The 15,204-nt window shown below is 38.3% G+C and overlaps 1 protein-coding gene across 8 annotated transcripts in view; it reads left to right on the forward strand.

Moving 5' to 3' along the window:
- Window positions 1–15,204, forward strand: part of LOC136873912 (transcriptional repressor CTCF) — a 393,845-nt gene that overhangs the window by 206,277 nt on the left and 172,364 nt on the right. For 6 of the 8 annotated variants that reach the window (XM_067147244.2, XM_067147243.2, XM_067147248.2 and 3 more), the window contains one exon: window positions 13,707–13,843. In XM_067147244.2, coding sequence (XP_067003345.1) covers window positions 13,707–13,843 — 137 coding nt within the window. Of the gene's footprint in view, window positions 1–13,533; window positions 13,671–13,706; window positions 13,844–15,204 lie in introns of all 8 variants that reach the window. The other 2 variants (XM_067147245.2, XM_067147249.2) reach the window with 1 other exon arrangement.

Here is a 15,204-nt window from a genome sequence, read left to right on the forward strand (position 1 = left end):
AGGACATTTCCAAGTCATTAATTTGTGTGGTTGTCTCTTAAATCTTGTGGTTTCCAGAATAAGTCCATGGTCCTCACAAAGGTCAATTAATCTTTGCCCATTTTTTTTTTTTTGTGAATTTATGAGCTGGCCATCTTCCCACTACTGTACGGTATTTTCTTTCTTTGCCTATTTTTGCATGGAAATATCCAGGTATGAGTTTATTGTTTTCATCTAGGATGTTTAATAGTAGATGCTCCAGTTATTTTATTATTATTATTATTATTATTATTATTATTATTATTATTGTTGTTGTTGTTCCTGGGTTTTTTGTGGACCGCAGAGGTGAAAGAAGGTGCCTGGTTGAATGGGTCTAACTACAATGTCAAGAAAAGAATTTAAAGCTTAAACTGAAGGTTATATTTTTGAAAAACAATAAACTTAGCAACTTTTCACTTAGTGAGATAACAATGACATTTCAGGTACAAAAGGGAAAAATCCAAGATTTCAGTACTTTAACTCTCTTGGGCTTCAAGCCCCTAGTTTTACAATTTTTGAACTCCCAGCTCAGACAAACGAGCACAAATTTGTTCAAAGGGCGGAAATCCCCTAATTCACAGAGCACTTGCTTCCCAGAATACAACACCTAGCCTTCAAGAGGCATACAGTAATCTTACTTTGAAAAAGAGCTAACAGGCTCTCAGCTTTTCAAGCCTATTCAAGGCAACATCAACGTACAATTTGTGGATTATACAGGGGTATTTAATACCCAACCTACTGGCCCTTCATGGAACAAGAATAGTGGCTAAATAAATGGCCCAAACACAAAATGAATGGAGGCGAATACCTGCATTCCTAGATATGAATACTTTAAACCTAAAGGGCACTAGGCCGATGAAACAGGGGCTATTCCCAAACTATGGAGGTGACTCGTATAAAAAAATTTAAGACATTACAGAAAGGAAGAAAACCAGTTACAATACGTAGTCACCTCAAACTAGTATGAAGGGGAGCTCGAGAGGGTAAAGCACTCTCTATCCCCGAATTACAGTTAAAGATATTTGAAGTTTTACAAAACGATGGGAGATTACATGTTTATTACATAGCAAAGGTTTCGGACCTTCCCCGCGGATTAAACTGCTGAGCTAGCAAGAAATAAAGATGTTAAGTGGCCATTACCTTGTTGAAGAGCTCCTGCCGGATGAAAGAGGCGCTACCCGCCTCCTGCTACACTTCCATACACCATGCTAGATGTTGTTCGAGTGGCCGAGAGACGGGAAAATCAGCAGTTTTTATACTCTCGGGGAAGATTCGAGACCTTTCATGAATAATTAAGACACACCCACAGGTGTTTATTGGGTAGCTTACAGTTACACATCAAAATCGAAGAAGAAAGACACGATTGGTCAAAAATTAATTACAGAAATTCTGTATTGGCTAAGTTCAAAACTGGCGGAAAGAAAAGATTTATATTGCCAACCCATAAATGAAAGAACGAAATTTAGTAAAGAACAAACTTATGAATACAAAATTTCTTCAAATAAAGTTCTTCCACTTCGCACCAGGGTGCATGGTCATAGTTTTTTTAGTAGAGACATCTATAAGAGAATGTCCACACAGTATTGACAACTTCGTAATCACAAAATTTATGGTAGTGACATCTGAGGAACTTATGAATTGATCCAGTTTTTAAAGTTCAGAGTTTCTCCTGCAGAGGAGTACTTAAAGGTGGAAAATTCATATGTGCGGCGTAGAGTTGTATCAGCCGGTACAATAATAATAATAATAATAATAATAATAATAATAATAATAATAATAATAATAATAATCGTGTGGCCTCAGATACCACCATTCTAATGATACCATATTCATGGGTTATAAAGACCCTTCGTTTCAGTAGCTAAAAATAAGGACTTTTCTTAGTCACCTAATCGAATGACGAAAATATGCTGAATTATGGAAATTCAACATATCAGTATGAAAATATCTTTAAACTAAGAAATGGCTTTAGAGGATATCTGTGATGTACCTAATCATTACATAAAGAAAAAAAACCCACTAGAACATAGGTGGGCAATGAAAGACCCCGCTCCTTGTACTGATGGCACAAGCACGGAAAGAGCCAAGAGCAGCTGACTTCTAATAGTGTTAAAACTAGGTGGCGATATGTAGAGCCAGGGTGCTAGCAAAGCCACAGCAATGTGCCTGACTGAGTATATTATGTTCATGCAGTACAATTGTACAGTTCGTTTGTCGTTCATTGTTTATGCTTTACTCCTAAATAAGCTTTTATGTTGGCCTACAGTATTTCTCTGAGTACAGATAGTAGTCAAAGGAGTACTTTATCACATGTCAAACTAATTCATTTTGTTTCCTGCACATAACTTCACCTGTTAATTGGAGCGCGCGAGAGAATAACTTCACACTGGTGGCAACGAATTTTCATAACTTAAAAAAAAAATCAAATAAATTCAAGAAACTCTCCAAATTTTGAAATAGCTGATAAAATAATAATGCTACATATAACCTAATTCTGATACAGAAATTGGTTTTTAATATTTTCGGGTCTTTAATTTTTGGTGCATAAACTACTTAAGTCTCGTACTAGCTTCTGAATATTATAAATGTAAATTTCTTCTCGGAATATCGTAATTTTCATATTAATTTCAGGAAAATTTTAAAACTTGTACTGGAAATACACTTTCCATCATAAACCAGTCTACAAATTTCTAAAATAAATATCGCAGAACATTTCATGCCGTGTTTGCATTCCCAGTAATAATTCAAGCGGAAGTACTTACAGTTGTAGCCTGGTTCTAATCATCTTCTGACGATAATTATTTCTTTATCACATTAAATTTACACATCAGGACTGATTTCACTAATTATATTATTTATTCTATATACACAGTTTGCACCTCATGCACTGCTTTTTATACTTCTTGTGTGTGGTAAGCACGGAAACACAGAGCTGCACAGAGAGCGGCATTGCAGTCGCTACACCTGTATGTGGTTTTACGTCTCCCTTTTCGAAAGACTTACCACGCACCTTTTCACACCGTGCTGTATTTTTTTCCCAATAGATTCACATTAGGAAAATGCCTGCTGCCGAGTCTTTCTGTGGGAGCAGAAGGAAGTGGTCTAAATAAAAGGACAAGCATAGCTTCAGAGGGGGTTGATCCTGCGTACTTCTCAAGGATTTTATCATTGAGGTGAATTCTGAACTGCAGGTGATTGAATTTCCTCCATGTTGTTGGAAAATGATGAGTGAATGGAATACCACGAGGTTCAGAAGATCCCGGAAACTTTTCTGGTAATATTTCTTCATCCGTTTCCTTGCTGTGCAGTACATAATGACGTATTGATCAGAAAGATTGACTCTCTCCCATAGAATGATGGTACTCAATGCAATCTACAGGTTTCTCTTTAGTTTCATCCTTTCCTGTGATAAGGACAGTTCGCATTTCTGCATCGTGGATACTACTGAGCATGCAAACGTCTCTCTTGTCCTTCCATTTTAGAACCATGAGTTTTAAGCAGCTGATACCTCCCTTTTTTTCTTCTTCTTCAGTTTTTTACTCACGAGTTTCATAGGGAGATTTTTTTCGGTTGGTTCTTTCTGTACCAACTACATCAGTATTGAGGTCATTTAGCAGGTCGTACAATTCAGGGGTGCTATAATAGTTGTCCATTCCTATTAGGTACCCTTGTTTCAGAAGATACCTGTACTGCCAGGGTACACACAGTTCTTGTTGGCTTGAAACACTCTGATACATCAATGCCATTGACTTCATTGTTGAGTTCTGTTGATTTTCCAGTGTACCACAACATATTCCACACGTAGCCCATTTTTGCTCCGCAAGCTTTGTAAGATTCCATTCCGAACCGGGACCTTTTCTTTGGAATGTAGACATTTAAACCAAGGCAACCTTTCCATAGTTGAAGGCTTTCGTCAATGGATAGCTGGGCACCCGGGACGTAAGCCTCCTGAAACATTTTCACAAAGTGATCGAAGACTGGCTTTACCTTGTATTGTTTTGGACGCACCTGCCCATCGCATGTCTCATTGTTCAAAATGGAGAAATTTCACCAGAAGGAAAAAACCTCTTTCCCGTCCTGATCTCATAAAATATGGGCATGGCTAATAACTTCTATGAAGAAATTAATGCCCCATCATAGGTTTGTGGACGATCCCCTAAAGAAGCAAAATTCTGAATAAAAGTTTTATTTCATCCTTATTTGTAAGGATCCAGTCTTTTTCCCTACATTAAGAGAGGGTTTCAACCAAGAGCTGTTTTCTTCAAGGATAAAGATGGAAACCTTCTGGGTGATAAAAGCAAAGTGCTTGGAAGATGGCAGGAGTATTTTTACGAGTTACTCAATGGAAATAATGAAGATGATAGAGAGGAGGAAAATATAAATGTTGATGGGGAAGAAAGAGAATTGGAAGAGGAATCAGTAAAAGAGCCAGACTTAGAAGAGGTCAAAGCTGCAATTAATGCATTAAAGAATAATAGAGCCCCAGGTGAAGATGGAATGGAGTCAGAGCTGTTGAGATATGGGGGAGAGGGAATAGAAATGGCTGTTTATGAATTGATTAAGGAGGTTTGGACAAAGGAGGAAATACCCAAGGATTGGACATTGGGTATAATTTACCCATTACATAAAAAGGGAGATAAGGCAGTATGTGGAAATTATCGAGGGATCACCTTGCTGGATGGAACGTACAAGGTTTTTGGTAAGGTACTAGCCTTAAGATTGGAATTATGGATGGAAAGAATATTAGGGGATTACCAAGCAGGTTTTAGAAAACATCGCTCTACTCTGGATCAGATATTTATATTACGACAAGTGCTAGAGAAATTTTATGAATATGACGAACAGCTACATCAGCTGTATGTTGATTTTAAACAGGCATATGACAGTCTAGATAGGGGTAAAATTTACAAGATTATGAAAGAATTTGGAATCCCAAGGAAATTGATTAGATTAACAGAAATGACTTTGAAAACAACGGTATGCAAGGTGAGAGTGGAGCAAGATCTGTCAGAGGAGTTTTTAGTGGAGAGAGGACTAAGACAGGGAGATGTACTTTCCACACTTCTTTTTAACCTAGCATTGGAAAAAGTAATCCGTGAATTGCCCATCAACCCAGGGGGAACCATTTTGAACAGATTAGTACAAGTGATAGCATATGCTGATGATGTAGCAATAATTGCAAGAAATGAAAGAGCTCTTGAAGAGAGCTACTCAGTATTAGAAGGGAAAGCACGGGACCTAGGACTAGAAGTGAATATAAACAAAACAAAATATATGAAGATGGGAGATACAGAGGGAGTAAGAGGAAGGACCCCAGTAAGATTAAATGGGAAGGAATATCAAAGAGTCACATCTTTCAAATATCTAGGCTCTATAATAACAGAGGACAATAAAACCTCCGTGGAAATACAGGAGAGGATAACAAGTGGAAACCGATGCTTTTACGCCTTGCAAAATATGTTTAAATCCAGGAATGTCAGCAGGAATACAAAAATTAAAATATACACAACAGTACTAAGACCAATAGTTATGTATGGCTCAGAATGCTGGGTGATGACCTCCAGAGAAGAACAGTGGCTGTTACAGTGGGAAAGGAAGATATTGAGAACGATATTCGGTGCAGTAAGAGAGCAGGATGGGTGGAGAATGAGGACAAATGTAGAGCTGCAAGGACTGTTTGGCCAGCCAGATATTGTTGCTAAAATTAAGCAGGGAAGAATTAGGTGGGCCGGTCATGTTCAGAGAATGGCAGAAACCTGCACCGTAAAAAAGGTGTTTATAGGGAAACTTGATGGAAGGAGGAGGAGAGGAAGACCCAGGAAAAGGTGGATTGATGATGTTGAGGATGACCTTAGAAAGTTAGGAGTTAAACGTTGGAGAAGAAAAGCTGAGGACCGAGATGAATGGAGGCAGGTGATAAAGGAGGCCAAGGACCTACAAGGACTGTAGCGCCGACCAGTAAGTAAGTAAGTAAGTCTTTTTCCCTACTCTTTAGCTTCATTTTGCTCATCAGTGTTTTCCCATGAATTTTCTGTTGAGCATAAATATTAGTTTTTCTCAGAAACTTACTGACAGATAGTAATCGTCCACAAACTCTTCGTAAGCATCCTCTGGAGTCTTTTCATAAATGAACTGTCCTTTTCCTCCAGGAATGAATTATGTTGGAAATCTATACTCCTTTTCTGTTCATCTTCTACCCACATAATAGGCCCAGACGTATCACTGCCCTTTGAGTCTGCCTGTGTCTCTCCTTCATCACTGTCGTCACTCTAAGTGTCACTTTCAAACTAATGACCATTCGCTGTGATGGCACCAGAATGCTGTTCTGTACCATATGTGGCCCCTTCTTCTCAAGAAACGAGTTATCTTTACTATCCGAATGGAAGTCACTGCACTCGTCGCTAAACTCCAAACTCCAACATTTCATGTACAAGGAAGCGCAAGCTGTCGCCATGTAATTCTTCAACCCGATGTTGTTTAGAAGACATTATTATAACTGAAAAATATTCTCATGAAACACAACAGAAGTGCAGTGGATCTATAAATTCAAATGGACTCTTCACCATAATTACTCCTATTACGGGGATATCATAGGTTGCAGAGGTGCAAGAAGGTGCGGGCTTGAATGGGTGGACAGAGAAAAGATGAGAGCTTAATTTAAAACACTAAAATTTGAAATTTTATTTCTTTCCTTTCTTTCTTCTGATTTTAAACTTTGATGAAAAACAACACCAAATAATACTTGAATAGACAAATGGTGAGCTCGTCAGCTCTGATCACAACATTAACTCACAGTCAGAATTTTAGTTACAAAATGAGCTTGTAGCTCAAAGTTACACTATTTTCAAAGAACAACGTTTCTCCACTCAATTTACAATCTAGGAGACTGAGCTCCAAAATTTACTACAATCTAGCCTCTCCAAGGCACAATTTCCTTATTCCCACAGTAGATAAACCTAGAAAACTGAGTTCACTGTCTTTTCTTCGACAGTCTGATCCACAGTAGACTACGAGTAAGTAGAAATTAAACAGAGGCAGTAAGTGCCCCCATTCTAAATGGCCTTAGTGGTCAAAAGAAAATGTTAGGAAGCAAAACACTTGCACTCCTTTTGAAATATACTTGAAAACAGTTAAGATCCTATCCGGGCTTATGGCCTGAAGTTACAGAGGCTAAGCCTATACTACCGAGAGTGACTAGATGGTGAATTAATATATTAAGTTCCAAAATAAGGTTAAGATTTATAGTTTTAGAAAATCATAGTCAACTCCATACCAAGTTGAATGGGAATTAAAAGAGGGTAAACTTTCTTTATTCCCTAAGTTTCGTCTTTCCCAGCAGGGATTAGAGTAGAGTCCTTAGGTTTGCTTGAATATTTACATTTAAATGGTGATGTTAAACTTTAGAAATTTACAGTTAAAAAATAATTTTGAAACCTTACCCCACAAGTCAGCTTTCTGAAGCTATCACATATTTAAAAGATGTCTGCCATTTGAACTGGTGGGCCTTCCGATGGCAGGCAAGGCTTTCCCCTGCCTCCACTACGCATGTACTCGAGACTGGAACAACGATGAAGAAGATAACATGGCCCAAGAGCTCCTAGCTTTTATAGTGAAGGGGAAGTTCTAGAACTCTCTAGGCCGATGGCCTGTACACAACCCCAATTTTGATTGGCTAACAAGATAAATACCAGAATTTCTGATTGGCTAATAATTTCAGGAAGCAGAAGGCTGTGTAGTGCTGACAACTTCAGCACATAAAAAACAATTTACAAACACTTCAGGTTAACAAACACCGAAAATGCAACATCCCTTTGAAAATTAACCGTCCGTCCTCCCACCAAACGGGCACATAAGTCGATAGTAGAGACATTTGAAGATTAATGTTCAAAACTTCTTCCAATACACAGTTCAGGGTTTACATCACAGATGGCCTTGTAAATTTCGTTCAGTTCAAATGCATGGAAAAAGTGTATCTCTGGTACAACTCTTTTTCACATTGATAAACTATACACTTCCTAGTCTCATAAAGCACTATAGCATTCGAGTAAGCACATACAGTAGTAAGAACGCAGCTGATTATTTCCCGCGCGAGGCGAACACATACCGCTCTTTTGCACGGAAGCAAATTTTGTTGAATGATAACAGCTCTGCTCTATTTCTATCAAGCGTAAGTACATACCAAAAATACCTCTTGATGATAGGGGCATGCAGATAACTGAGGACTGAATTTCATAATGCCGGCTAGGCTCAGAGTTGAGGAAAAAAATGAAACAGCACCGTACGACTGAAGTCGCTCTCCCCACTGGCTGGCTAGTTCCTCGAGCGACTTAAGTCGCGCTCCCCAGTAAACGGGTTAATGAAATGAATATAATGAAACACATTTACGTAGCACACGGTATTTGAATACAATATAACTTATTTTGTTTTCCTCACTATAATCTAATGCACTGAATAGAATGAGACATTAGGCACAACAAAACTGTTAAAAAAAGTTTAAATCTGTTTAGATACCTGCCCATTTACTAGTTGTAACTGAGAGCCTTGCAAGCAGCTGGTAGGCTGTACCTTTCATCAGAGGCCATAATCTGCTCCTTTACCTGCCTCAGCTGGACCCCTGCTTATTGAGCCGAATTGTTTCCGCCCGTCTCCCCAAATAAAATTACTCTCTCTCCAAACAAGTGCTTGAGCCAGTTTCACTAGGGCAGTCGACTCACGAGAGATTATTTCTTTATTGAGACAATTGCAGGGCATGCCTTGAAACATTTTTAATCTACTTGACAATGCTAAAGAGAGAGCCGAAAAAGGGAAGCTGAAAGTGTACTTTTTGAAGTCCATATTGTACCTTATCATCTGTCCTAAACATTGCCTGGCTAGGTCAGCAATTAAGAACGTGAACCGTCCGATGTGGATCTTTGGAATAATCAAAAATAAAGTACCTTAAATTATAAGTGGGACAGATATCTAAATACATAACTGTGAATGAGAATCAAGAGAAAAGGGGTAGAATAGATTTAATATACTTTAAAACATAAAAATTAGATAAAAATCCCCATTAAAGAGACATAAATATAAAATTTAACAATTTACAAGAAAGTGACAATGTGATAGTGGGTCTCGTGCCCGTATCATATGAATGGAATTTATCCTCGTGGAACGTGAGGTAGTTACTCGAACATGACAACAGAAACCAGATAAATTTGAACAAAATCGACTAGGTGTCGTAATTAAACATTGTGGTACATGAGATTAAGAAATATTTGCATTTAAAAACACACACACAAAAAAATGAAAAGGCGTATGGCTTTTAGTGCCGGGAGTGTCCGAGAACAAGTTCGGCTCGTCAGATGCAGGGCTTTCGATTTAACGCCCGTGGGCGACCTGCGAGTCGTGATGAGGATGAAATGATGATGAAGACGACACATATACCCAGTCCCCGTGCCAGCAAAATTAACCAATTAAGGTTAAAATTCCCGACCCTGCCGGCAATCGAACCCGGGACCCTCGTGACCAAAGGCCAGCACGCTAACCATTTAGCCATGGAGTCGGTAAAAACACTAAAATTGTTCCCAAACAATTAAGGACACATGAATACAAAGTAACGCGTAGCTTTGGACTGCCCTAATTCCCCAAAATAACACAGCTTTTAAAATGTGCATACTCCATTGACCAAAGATTGAGGACGAAGCCTATCAACCCTTTAAAAGCACACAGGCTTATCCCATTTAGCGATTGACAATGCAGTAACAAACAATCTATAAGACACAAGAAATACCACAACAAAGCAAACACAAAATATTCCACTGGATCTGAAAGAGATCACATAAATATGGCACTGGTGTTGACGGATTGGAGACAGGTCGAACATATGACCTGTCCTCGGAGCAGATGGTCATTAGCCCCCACTCTTGCGAGCAGGTAGGCAAACTTGTTGCTTATCAGCTGCTGTTTCAAACATAACTTTCAACTGGCTGCAGATACAAAACATTCTGAACTCATTTACATGGCAAGGCTTTCGCAAAGCTGCTTCTCATATTTCGGGCCCCACTTAGGCTGTGGGCCAAGGATAAATCTCTCAGCCGAGCGAACACTTCTTTCACCCTCGCTTGGGAAAATCATTGCCTTGCCAGCGAGGCACATCGCTACAATTGTAGGCACTATGTGAGCCACTCAAATAACTCAAAAAATATCTCAGTGGTCTGGGGCGCCATCTAGCAGACTTGTAAACCACCTCCATGTATTAGGCCTATCTCACATCAGGCTATCCGGAGTACATTCTGCATATCTAATTTCCCCATTCAACATGCCCCGGCTCGAGCCGCGTGCATCGCCATGATTTAGCTTTCTGGAATTTCCTCGAAGACCCTTCTAATTCAGTGTTGGGGACTCAATGGCCTCTGATGTCACTACGTAGCTGAAAATCTCATGCCATAATTGTAATAAAGCATGCAATTCCTATCCTTAGGCTGCCTAACACTCTCAGTGGTAATCTCTTGGTTCGATAACTATAAGGCACTTCAGTCCCTAATTCCTTGATGATCTTAAGTCTCTTAACTTCCCTAAATCATGCCAAGACAGGAAATAAACCTAAATAACATGATAGTGGAACAAACCTCTATAACCAAATATAATCCATGCAAAGCTAACAACACATAATGACGCATGCATCAGTTCTGAACCTGTTCACATGAATATAAAACTTGCTCCTAAGGCATGATTAAACAATTATTTACAGGTAATGTGAATTCCACATATCCCTTCCTCTTGCTAAAAATCTGTTCAAACTTATCTGCCTTCTTTGAGTCCTCAGGCTCCTACATCCAGGTCGGTTGCATAACTTAGTGCATCATTGCATTATTGACTTCCACGTTTGTGAATCCTCAGTTTAACTTCATGGTGTGGTTAATGGTTGGTGTCATCTGCTTTAATGGCTCTTTCTGTTGGAAGGTCTCTTTCCATTGGAAGATCACGATGTGTGGGGAGGTCTCTTTCTGCTGGAAGAGCACGGTCTGTAGACTACTGCAGTTAGTGCAAACTATTAATTTAACTGTTCCAGCTCACTCTTTCTGCATTTGCAATTATTATACTGTAATTTAGGAATTGGAAACTTCTTTACTATTTCTGCTATCTAGACATCAGTTCATCCCTTCTAGCTCCTAATTACAGAAAAGACACTGTCATGAATAAGTCCATACTGCGGTTCCCTGTTCAATTCCGCGCACTCACTTCTCATGTATCGTTCCATTAAAAATAATCTTCCTAACTTTGACGAACTAATTACTCTCACAACTTGCTCAAGATGAATCTGATAAGCACTTTCTATCGTCTATTAGGGCACTTGCCCTGTGTTCCCTTTTTCCTAATGCTGCGGCCTAATGATATGCTCGTCGCCGTAAGACCTATCTGTGTCGGTGCGACGTAAAACAACTAGCAAAAAAAAAAAAAAAAATGATATGCTCTACGTCTCAGTCAGTCTTCAAATACAAGGATGTCTCTTTTAATTGCTCTCCTGTATAAGATATCATGCCCAATATCACGCTAGGGCAAGAGCCTTCGGATGCTAGTCCTTTTGAAGAGCCTCATCTACTTTCCCACAGTCGTTCAGAACAGGGATAATAGTGAGATAGGGCACAGTTATAAGAGCTGACCAGCCAGAGACACTCAATAAATTAGATAATTATTTGTGGAATTCGGCTCCCTGGTGTAATTAGCAACTTATTTTCAGGTCATACCAGGCCTGTCTTCTCCCGCATTTCTTTGCTTTGGGGTGGCCATGGGTAAATCCCGTACCAAGTTTCGAGCATTCTATACTGCTTACTCTGATCGGTGCTCTTGCTTGGGGAAGCGACTGTTCCCATTTTTTCTTCTGTGGCCCGCTGGACAACTCCAAACCGGGCTCTGCGCCATCCCTCTGTTAGTGTCTAATGTTCATGTGACCATGTGACCATGATAAAATACTATTCAGTATACTGCGGATACCTGCCTAGAGAGCCTATGTAATATCATAGTACTGAATGTGTTGATCATCCTAGCAGGAACACATAACATTTCCATCTGTATGGGATTCAGATGTAAGTCCCACAGCCAATATTTTCACCTTTTTTTTCTCTTTTTTCCTCATTAGATGGTTTTAAGTTTTCAGGCCATTTTAAACCCTGTAGTGAACGTTTGCTTCCCTATTGCATGCCTACCATGCAAAAACCACTTTGAAACTGGTGGGGCTACACAATTATTACAATATTTCCACTGCTGTTCATGGCATTGTTCGCATTATAGCAATACATGTTTTGGACCAGAGTCACTGTGGGTGGGGGAGAAAGAAGAAAAAGAGGAAAAACTGGTATTCTATTCCTTGACATATTCACTAAAGTCATGGTTTCTGTTTTAAGCCTCTCTGTGATGTATTTGTGGTTTGGATAATACTATATACTGTTGTATATCGTTCCACAGTTCTTTTAAGGACTTTTTGCTGTGGATTCTTACAAATTAATACAAAACTGCAAGAATATTTCAGGAAGGAAGGAATCAATATTTTTTTGTCTCTTCTAAATTTTTGAGCCTGTGATTGAAAGCGATGTATCAAATGCTGGCTGTTGATTTTTGTTTATTTTCTTTTCCTGTACGCATGTGACAATTCACTGTTATGCTATGTACATTATTTCACTGTTTATGTATAAACTTTCTGCATAACAGCATTGTTTTCTCTTGATTCATTGGTAGATATGCAGCATATATATTATGAGAACATGTGGTTGGCTATAAAAAATTGTCAGTTCTCATAATGAGATTATTTATGAAGGGTGTCCGTTGTTGATTAGTACGTCGTCACCTTCGATTTATTTTTCAGGTGTGTTTTGTATGTATATTTTTGAAAGGAAAATTTTAAGAGTGAATAGATATACTGCGCTGTTAGTAGTGTGATTTGGAAGTAAACTTAGAAAGGTTGTTACTTATATAAAAATATTGCAGCCTGTAATTTATTCTACTTTGATGTATATTTCCCCCTTTCTTCTTTCAGTAATAGATGAGTACTTCCAAACCACTATTTAACTGTTCAGTATAATTGCATGTGTGTTGTACCGAATATCTCAACATTGAAATCCGAGTATTTCCTTGAAAGTTGACACGCAGCGGTCAGCCCCACTCGTATATTTTTAGTCCTGATATACCACCTTGCTTTGAAGATGGCTTTTTAAATATTTACAGTAAATAATGTAGCATTTAGACCTCGGATTTTATTTGGTGACTTCAGCCTTTAAAGGTTCGTCTATCTCCATCTTTTGGTTTAGGAAACCAAAGCAATAGTTTACATTGCTTCAAAATTGACTTGTTCTTACAAGCTTTTACTCACAAATATGAAGAAAGTACTTTTTAATTTCGGTGTTATAGTTAAGTATTTGCCAATAACTAGGCTTGCTATGGGCAAATTTCTTGAAAGAACAAAGCTAGTGGCGGTATATCGAGCAAGGGTTGACCGAAGGCCACTGTGTAAACTGTTACCCTTGGTGTCTTCCGCAGGTGAACTCGTAAGACATGTTCGGTACAGACATACACACGAGAAACCACATAAATGTACAGAGTGTGATTACGCAAGCGTGGAATTGAGTAAATTGAAGCGTCACATGAGATGCCACACTGGTGAGAGACCATATCAGGTGAGCCAACCTTTTCTTTGTTGTTATCTTCCGCAGGTGAACTTGTAAGACACGTTCGGTACAAACACACTCACGAGAAACCCCACAAATGTACGATATGCGACTACGCCAGTGTGGAACTCAGCAAAATGAGGAATCATATGAGATGCCATACTGGCGAAAGACCGTATCAGGTGAGCCATTCAAACTACTGTACTGATACTATTTCATTTTTACTTTACTTTAAGATCTAAAATCTCAATTTCAATCCCTCACGCAATTGTGGAGTTTTCATGATGGAATTGAAATAATTTTCTTCAAGTGTCTTACTATTCACAGTTATTGCTGTCAGTCACTCATAATGTTAAAACTAATTGTCCTTTAAAATGTGTGAATTAAAATGTTTTGTTTGCAGTCTTGATAGATAAAGAAAAACCTGTTATAAGACCTTGATAAGTTGTATTAGCAATATGGGTAATGCAGACCTTTTCTCTTTTTCCTGCATGTTCAAAATCTTAACCAAATGAATTAAATTTGTGATTTAGAAACAAAAACCTTTTTATTTGTCACATTAGTGCAAGATATTTTAATTTTTATGACTCATTCATTAGACTGTTTAGTCCACATTTTGTCATATGTTACAGTGAGAGAGATTAATCCTCTTCCTTATACAGAATTGTATTTTTAAAAATCGGTGTCTCAAATATCATACTAGGTTGTGCCTGTACTTTTAAAGTACTCCTACTTAATCCATCTCTTCCCATGCATAAAAAAAGCACTTTTTCTGTTAATTTTCTCTTAAAATGTAATAAAATAAAGGGTAATTGGTCAAATATATCAATGCCTTTTGTAATGACTGTGATCAATAATGTTGCACTGATGCAATGGTGGTAGAATTGGTAGAACATATTATTACAGTACCTTTCAAATTTTTGTATTCATGTACTGTAGTTCACAAACAATGTTACAACTTCATCACTGACATAAACAAATTTCACAACATGAACTTATGGCTTGAATTATGAAATAATAATAATAACAACAGTAATAACAATATTGACTTCTTTAATACGAATATTGTCTTATTCTTACATATCCTGCACTTTCTCCTAATATTATAATATAAAATTATAATATGACTAATTCTGTCTATGCAGGTGAACTTTTCAAAACAAGTTTCACAACATAAACTTATGCTTTTATTCATGGAATGTTACGAAGCAGTCTGCGTGCAGGTGAACCTGACTTTTTTTTTGCGTACATATATTGTCCAACTTTTACACACCCTGCACCTTCTTCATAGCAGAGCAATGAGCAATTCGGTCTTCCATCGCTGAATATGGTATGCTATTCTTGCTTAGATGCCTGAGGTTACTGTTTCTTCTGAGTGGTTGCTCCAGTTCTAAATCTTCCTCCTCATTCCTGAGCAGACATAAAACTATGTGCGCTCTGAAGTGTATTTGGTTTATGGTAGATCCTTTTGCCAGGTGATATATCTTCCAAGTATTCAGTATCACACTGTAGATACCATTAGAAAATAATGACCACCACCACC

The sequence above is a fragment of the Anabrus simplex genome, chromosome 5, assembly GCF_040414725.1.
Source record: "Anabrus simplex isolate iqAnaSimp1 chromosome 5, ASM4041472v1, whole genome shotgun sequence".
In the NCBI taxonomy this organism is placed as follows: Eukaryota; Metazoa; Arthropoda; class Insecta; order Orthoptera; family Tettigoniidae; genus Anabrus; species Anabrus simplex.